This window comes from Saccoglossus kowalevskii, chromosome 21, assembly GCF_978046115.1.
Source record: "Saccoglossus kowalevskii chromosome 21, keSacKowa6.1, whole genome shotgun sequence".
In the NCBI taxonomy this organism is placed as follows: Eukaryota; Metazoa; Hemichordata; class Enteropneusta; family Harrimaniidae; genus Saccoglossus; species Saccoglossus kowalevskii.
In genome coordinates, this window is record NC_140661.1 from 17168283 (window position 1) to 17176221 (window position 7939).

General features: G+C 34.7%; 1 protein-coding gene across 1 annotated transcript; it reads right to left on the minus strand.

Moving 5' to 3' along the window:
• Positions 1-1168: 1168 nt before the first annotated feature.
• Positions 1169-4724, minus strand: LOC102802261 (cartilage intermediate layer protein 1-like). The gene is made up of 5 exons (XM_006825463.3): positions 4616-4724; positions 2828-2883; positions 2290-2323; positions 1565-1834; positions 1169-1322 (listed from the first exon to the last, which is right to left on the minus strand). The coding sequence occupies exons 2-5, from the start codon at positions 2870-2872 to the stop codon at positions 1318-1320; spliced, it is 354 nt and encodes a 117-aa protein (XP_006825526.1). The 5' UTR covers positions 2873-2883; positions 4616-4724; the 3' UTR covers positions 1169-1317.
• Between the last annotated feature and the right edge of the window lie 3215 nt (positions 4725-7939).

The following is a 7939-nucleotide window of genomic DNA, read 5'->3' on the forward strand; positions in this document are numbered from 1 at the left end:
ATCACTGCATCGGAGTAAACTGTATTATTATACAACTATCACTGTAACGCCATAAGTAACATCGTGCCGTAATTCGCGGTATTGTACGGGGTATTTTTTCCTTTCCATATGTCATTCTAAATATAGAATGATTACCCATGCAAGCGTCATCTAATAATAAAAACAAACATGGCTGTCACATTGGTTTGACCGGATCCCGCACAACGAAGTTCGCTGATTCTGTTCTAAACTTTTGGCATTCCCATGATGTATCCTTGGAAGGAAAAGATGTATAATAATAAGGTTATTACAAGGATACCTCAATGTACGCACTCAGACAGTACGCCGTCCATCTTCTTTCGCAATATGTAATTTGACTTGCACTATGTACTTCCTGTCGTATTATATGTGTTACTCATTTTTTGCCACGTAATTTGTTTGTTTCTTGTTATTACTGTATACTATGAGAATTGTAACAGTACATAAATGTTGTCAATTTCGAGTTCCAGACAGTTCATTATCTCTCATCGCTCGTTGCTTGAGGCATGAATTTGAGTCTATGTTTGCTTTTAGGACGTTGTACACATGCGAGTGAGTACGAATTCTTCAAAATAATATGACACGAAACACGAGATAGAAAATCATAACACCATAACTTCAAACTAATCCTGAATATAAATGTTACTTGGTTTAATATATTGTCCTGGAGTTTTCTTCTGATTTAATAAGATATGTTTGATGAAAATGGGTTCAGTTGAAAATGCACCACAACAATTGCCATCTACGATAACCCGATTATTTTTATTGTGACGTTCAAAAACCACACAATGCACGATACTTGTATTATCTGATTACATTACGTCAACCACGCCCAGAGATTGCATAGATCAATAACATTCAACTGATTCTGTTGTTGGCATAATTGAGTACACGTGTTTCAAAAATTTGTCTCCACATTATTCACAAAACAATTTAATATTCAAGATAAAGATATTAAAAGGCGACTTGTGCCTCAATTGTTGGTATTGTATCTATATGACGGGCGGCCAGAGCATGGGATTTTCCTACCCAGGTTAGCCGACTACAAATGACTTTGGGGAAACGGTGTGAAGCACACAACGATGTTACAAGTACTGAAGTACACACACCTCTAATTTATCTCAAATCAAACAAAAAACAAACGCTATCACACGGTGATAATTAATTTATTTGTTACATCAACTTACAGAGAAAGTGCAATATAACTACGAAGAGGATGCATTCATGAATTTCTATTATAGACAATATAGAATGGCTTTCATGCAACTGCTTTTTTGTCTACCAGCTGCATTTAAAGCTCTAAGCTGTAAAGATAAACAAAAGAAATAATTAGTTTATATACGGTATTACTAAATTTAGGCTTAGATTGCTACATGCAACTCATTAAAATCATTTTTTTATTTACAAAAACTTAAAATCAGGCGATTCTAAATCTACAAATTTTTTTAGATTATGTATTCATAGTTATCCTTGCAGGTTAAATGGCTTTCTCATACATATTAATATATGTTAATTTATTTTAGATTGTTGTTTTGCATTTTATTACCTGGGCAGCAGAATCTGACTTCATAGTCATAGCATTCGTTATCTGGTTGATCTGCCCGTAAACAAACGAATCCTTCTTCTGGCGAATAGTCTGAGAATATTTCACCTGTATCTTCTGCTGCAACACCATCTACCGTCTGCGCTTGTACACCAGTAGGATCAGAGCACATATCGTTTCCAAGATGATCTACAAAAAATGATGTTGTTTCATAATCTCCCAAACCACTCGGACCATCATGATTAAACCAATTAGTCCACCATCCTGAACACTCTGTGTGAAGAAGGTAGAAAACGTTATATTTGAATGTGCCAGTTTAATGTCACAGTGTAAATTAATGAGGCAGTGTAACAATTCGGAAAATTGTTTACAAAATTGTGTTACTATTGTTTTCTGCAAAATGAAAAATTACTAGTGCAATACATTCATTGCAATTGAGGATAAGGATGTGTGTTGCACAATCATAAGGGCTGGAGAACGTTGCAATTATGCCTTTTGTGGGCAGGTGGAATCTACCAAATATGAAACTTCAACAATAAGGTGGTACTCAACATTTTGCGGGCGCTGTGCATAATTAGAATGAATTAGATAAAACATGCACGTGCAGGAAACATATTTCAATCTTATCGATGTTATATTTGGACTTCAAATGATTATATTCAACTTCATTTCTCTTTTGGAATAAGTTCCCATGATTATCTTTTAAATGTTCAAATAAATTAACTCACCATCTTGAGCAGCAGTACCCAGTAAATGGGTTTGCTAATGAGAGGGGGAAAAAAGAATAAAAATCAATGACGCACTAAATGAGTCTAATTTTGTTCAGTTCTTTTTTCATGTTGTATTATATGCTGAAATAAATATACTAGCAGTGAAATATTTGGGTAGATTTAATGACATGACATCCACCGCTTCAGAAAACAATTTAAATTATCGAACGGTTTTGTAGATAACTGACACACCAAAATATAACACGCCAATACAGTATGAAAATGTTAAAGAATAGGTATTTATATAGTTTACAGATACTCTTAATCAAATGGTTAACCGTAAGTTTGCGATATTTTACGGAGTATTTTCATCCTACCATATTAGGAAATGCGAATTCCAAAAATGGAATGATTACGCGCGTAAACGTCCTCTAATGGATGCCATCGGGGTTTGCTATTTTAGGTTCATGTGTAACTGAAGGAAAACTTAGGCTACAAATCGTATTATATGTAACCGATATGTCGCTGAGTCATATTATGACATCCGGGTACTTACACAGATGATGCCGACGTAGATAACCAGTAATCCAGCAAAATTCATGATGCAAAATTCTTGAATAAAAACACAAGCTTATATTAGTAAAATAATTACTTTAATTTAATCATTGATCGAGATGTATTGCATACAATATTGAGAATATAAAAATATTAGTACATCGATCAACCGTGAGTATAATAGTACCACTAAATTTCGCTACAAACAGCAAATATGCTGATTATCAACATTCTCTGGCTGTGTCAATAACATCTAAAAGACGTAAGTTTCTTTTTTGCCGATATAAGTACATACATTACTGAAAATATTATAATATGATATGAATGCTTCAATTGTTGCAATGAACATATTCTCGACATGTTGTTAATGAAAATAGCCTTTCTTACAATACGTAGTAGAGGTAGAAATTACTATTTTGCTTGTCCTATGTTTACTTGTTACGTAACAGCGTTGTCTACGCGTCGCTACACCCCATGAAGCATATCGCTAGTTTATTTTGATCAGTTGCTTATACTTTAGACTGCACTGACTTCTAGAGTGTATTCTATATTTTATGGAATTTTTTTTTAGTTTCTTTTTGTATGTTTAAAAAAACGTTTGCTTTATTGCACGGGCAAACCGTTCACCCTTCCCCAGGGTGCACTCAGAATGTGGCGGGTGCACATATGCACATTCGTAATTAAATGATGTGGGAGTGGGAGACAAGACAAGTCAACTGTTATTATATTCTAAAAAACAAACACACACCAAGTCGTTTATCATACCTCATAATATTTTCTAAAGAACGATATTATGTGGATTTTAGTCCAGGGAACCTAAATATATCAAATGATGTTACAATTAAAAATCATCATAAACTCATGTACGGGGGACAATGACTAAACTAAAGATGGTAGATACTTTGTAGGAACGATTGATATACGAAATTAGGCCACGCTTTCAAACACCAATACTTTATTCGCAATATATGAAACAAGTCAAAGTGGACGATTATATTTGTATTTTTACGAACTTGAATACACAGAAGGAGCGAAGGGTATGCTGTGCCAGGTTTACACGGCATCATTATATCGAAAGCGAACTATTACATCTCCCTCGAATTATTGTCTCTTGTGCGGTTACCCCGCTGGGCCCAACGAAAGAAAAGTTTCTTTCGGTTCGTTCATAACCGAACAGCGTAGTCTCCTGGGGCAGTGGGGTTATTTTGTTCATTGTGGTGTAAATCTTGCGATCACTCATGGCGGGCGAAATAAAGTAACCGGCAATAACAATCGATCTCCAACGAATCAACAATTACACAAAATGACGCTGAGCTTTCTATTCAGCAGAATATACAAAGTAGTTTACAAACAGTGTCAACTGCCGATTCGCAGTGATTCAATAAAAAAGTAATTTGAAGAAAGCGATAAATGTTCTGATTTCGACCCCATTCGTTTCTACGGAGGTCGGGCAATGTCAGGGCCAAGTTGTCTTGGATCTCAACCCCGTGTATCAGAATAAAATCGGTTCGAGATAAAATGCTGTCGTATAAACGAGTTAAGAGGTAATGAATTGTTTCACAATCATGTGCGATGACAGCAATTATTAGAAACAACATTTTGAAATGTAGTGAAAAGCAAACGGTCCCATAAAGACACTACGATTATCTGCCAATACATTTGTGATATTATGAATATTCAAAACAAATAATAGAAAGCATTCCCGCAAGAAACACAAAATAAATATCAATGTGCTACATAAAATGTTATGTGATGAACACACGGAACAAGGAAAACAAATATTACTCACTGGTCCAGGAACTCAGGCGAAGTGTGTCTACCAGTCAGCAGCGATACGATATTCGGACTGAACACTGTACAACACTTATATTGGCTTAGATATACCGGTATTTTGTAAGATTGCGTGCGTGAACCATGAAGAATGAAATAACATTTATGTTCATCCATCTGTTTCAAAACTGAATGCATTGTGATTCCCATTATTTCTATTCGTAACACACAAAAAGAAATGCATTCATTGTAACAGCTACATTTAGACAAATCATTGTAATTGTGATGGTATTCAGGAAGCTCTGGAAAACACGATAACAATTGTAGTAGTGGTTAAATGGGCGATTTACTAACAAGCGGAACTGACATATTTACTTGACAGGTCATATCGCGAGATGTGAGTAACACAACGTGGAATAGAATAGAATAGCGTAGTTTAAATGAGAAAAAATGCATATGATTCACCAATATTATCCACGCCTTAATGGAGGACACTCAATATGTGGACTTAATAATAATAAAATAAAACAATCAGGAATGTAGAAAACTGCCCGATTGAAAATAAATTGGACAGTGTTTTTGTTGCAAAGTGTCTACAATTACTGATCAATAACCAGAATTCAGTCAAAAGTGTTTCTTTTGTAGTGAACGTCATTCGAAGTGTAACTCACTAGATATTTGCTCTTGTGGAAAGACGCACGATTCGAACCACGTTGCTTTTATCTAGAAAGCAGACACTCGACTGATTGAGTTAGTAGGTGATCAGTGAGTAGATGTAACGAGTCGCCCGTGATTACACACGCTTGTTTTAGGTGCACAATGTACATTCGTGTCGTTTTTCCTTGATCTAATCATCAGCTTGGTGTTTTCCTGCATACCAATGCACCGATTTATAGAAACTTTACTGAAAACTGGTGAAATTGTCTATAATAGAAAATATTAAACGCGCCGTAATCGTTGTATAACTGTTAGTAAACATACGCGGAAATATATCATGCTTTAACTAATACTTAACGTACGTCATCATATTGACCATATTCTTGCCAATGTCTGATGCTCGTAATAATGCGAATTTGGCGAGCTTTAGGTGTTTTTTTTGCAGCCCCATATCGTGAGTTGTGTGTTGTCACAGTTTACGTAACTCCTTTTGTATAGAAGGAAAATAAACAATGAATGGGAAAATGACCCGTTGAAATTGAACTTGATTCATATACATATCATACTAAAGCTCGCGGAAAATCTTTACTTTGAATTCACGATGTCGCTGCTTAAAACTGTACCATTTTAAAATAATGAATGAAACGTTGTGTTCTTGTGTAAATGTGTACTGTTTGGTACTAAAAAAAGAGTACTTTCCTAGTAACTTTGAAAAAAACTAATTACGACGGACGTTTTCTGACACCGCGACTTATCGAGGGTCGGGACATACCGAGGGGTCTTGTGAAAACGGAGTTCATGCATTGACAATGGAGAAAAAGCACAAATACACACACATGTATTTGTAGTACGTTTTCTATATTGAAAAGCATCAAAGCGTCAAAACCTTATCGAGGTCATTATTGTCGGATAATTGTCTGTTCAGTCTCTTGGTCAACTTCGAAACAAATTTTCTCAGCTTTTCTTCATTCTTTACCTACCCACGAATAGTGGACACTTCGACTGCTAAATCACGTGCCACTCTCGACTTGGTTTCATCTTTTTTGACACAGTCGATCGCTGCGAATTGTTTCCGTACGGACAGACTGTATAGCTTCCTATTGGACATGCTGCTCAGTTGAGAACTAGAACAGAGTAATAAATTCAACTCACTGTAGTTCATATTCACTAGACAAACATAGCATTTTCAACCAAAACTGCAATTCAATTATATATTTAAAAAACGGATCTTTTTTTCTTGTGGCAAGGATGGAACAGGTACAATAGTTTTTTTTTCTAATCTGATCATCAGCCAGTCTGCACAAAGGGAGTTATATAACACATGCACGCTAGCCACGATAGGGTTTGTAGAAAATTCTTCAAAACTGGTGAAATCGACTATAGAAACTAGTCACGGTAAAACAGTTAACCATCAAGTTATTTCAACGCCTATCAATTAAACCGAATTATTTTAATAAAAGTACAATAACAATAAAACAATACGGTTCATTCCGGTAAGCGTCAGTGGATTAATTCTCAGTTAACTCAGACATGGTATTTCTAGAACAAATAGTTTTGTTCTGATAATTTGTAATTTTGCTTAATTTGAAAGCATTCCTGCTAGTTTTTGTGGTTTAAAATTAAACCTAAAACTGTTACGGCATCGTTACCTACATATTTGTATGGTTGGAAAACACTATTTCTGTTCATTTCACATGTATTTTAATTTTTGTCAGCAGCTATAGCTTTTTAAACTCGTACAATCAGTACAACAACATACGGGATCAACAACACAGTTTACAAGTGCAGTTAGGATGTTAAGAATTGTTATATCAACGACTTAAAATCGTTCAGGCAATCAATGTACAATTATTATTTGTGATACCAATGAGTCGTGATGACATGAACCGGGTCACGTGTACATTGAAGATAAGTATAATTTATTACTCATTCGATGAGATACTGATAACAGATATGTACTGTCATAAACGAGACAATAATAGTACTAAAATTACCAGTATGTTTCTGTTTTCATAATAAACAACCTGATTGACGTCCGCTCTCATTTTTTACGGAAATCAATACATTGCCATTAAATATCAGACACTAATTTAATATCAAACACTAATAGTGTATGATATATGCATGATACAAAGACAATCGCTGATATTATACATATAAGCACATGCGATAAAATTATATAAAACCAATTACTAAATTAAGATTAAAAGCTGTAATTTAGTAGAATACTAAAAAATTAAATATGTGGTATGGATCAAAAATTGTATGTATGTATGAAAATATACAAATATATTGAGTAATCGCCATCTTGGTCGTCGTCAAATTATAAAAGTTAGTTTTACTCTCTAAACCTCTCCATGCTAGTTTTAAAATCCATCCACGACTAAATAACATACCCGGGGATATTTCCAACTAGTCAATTATATTTATTGATAGTGTTGCCATCTGTCACGGTAGTCTCAGCGGATGCGCATGCTCGGTGAATCTATTAGTCCGCTTCGTAATACTCATTGTATGTGTTCTATGTGCCTTAATTAAATAAATCTAGTTTAGGGAATAATTAAAATAAAATGTATATTTTGAAATATTCTTCAGTTGAATTTTGAACTATAAAATATTGCTAATTATCATACCATTGCTGTTAGTTCTGTCTTCTTAATGGGGAATGTGTCCCAATGTGTTGAAC

Excerpts from the sequence above, each read along its gene's own strand:
- LOC102802261 (XM_006825463.3), bottom strand. The coding sequence starts at position 2,872 with ATGAATTTTGCTGGATTACTGGTTATCTACGTCGGCATCATCTGT. Across the intron at positions 2,324-2,827 it reads TCTACGTCGGCATCATCTGT|CAAACCCATTTACTGGGTAC; the intron begins GTAAGTACCCGG and ends CCCTCTCATTAG. Across the intron at positions 1,835-2,289 it reads GGGTACTGCTGCTCAAGATG|AGTGTTCAGGATGGTGGACT; the intron begins GTGAGTTAATTT and ends TTCTTCACACAG.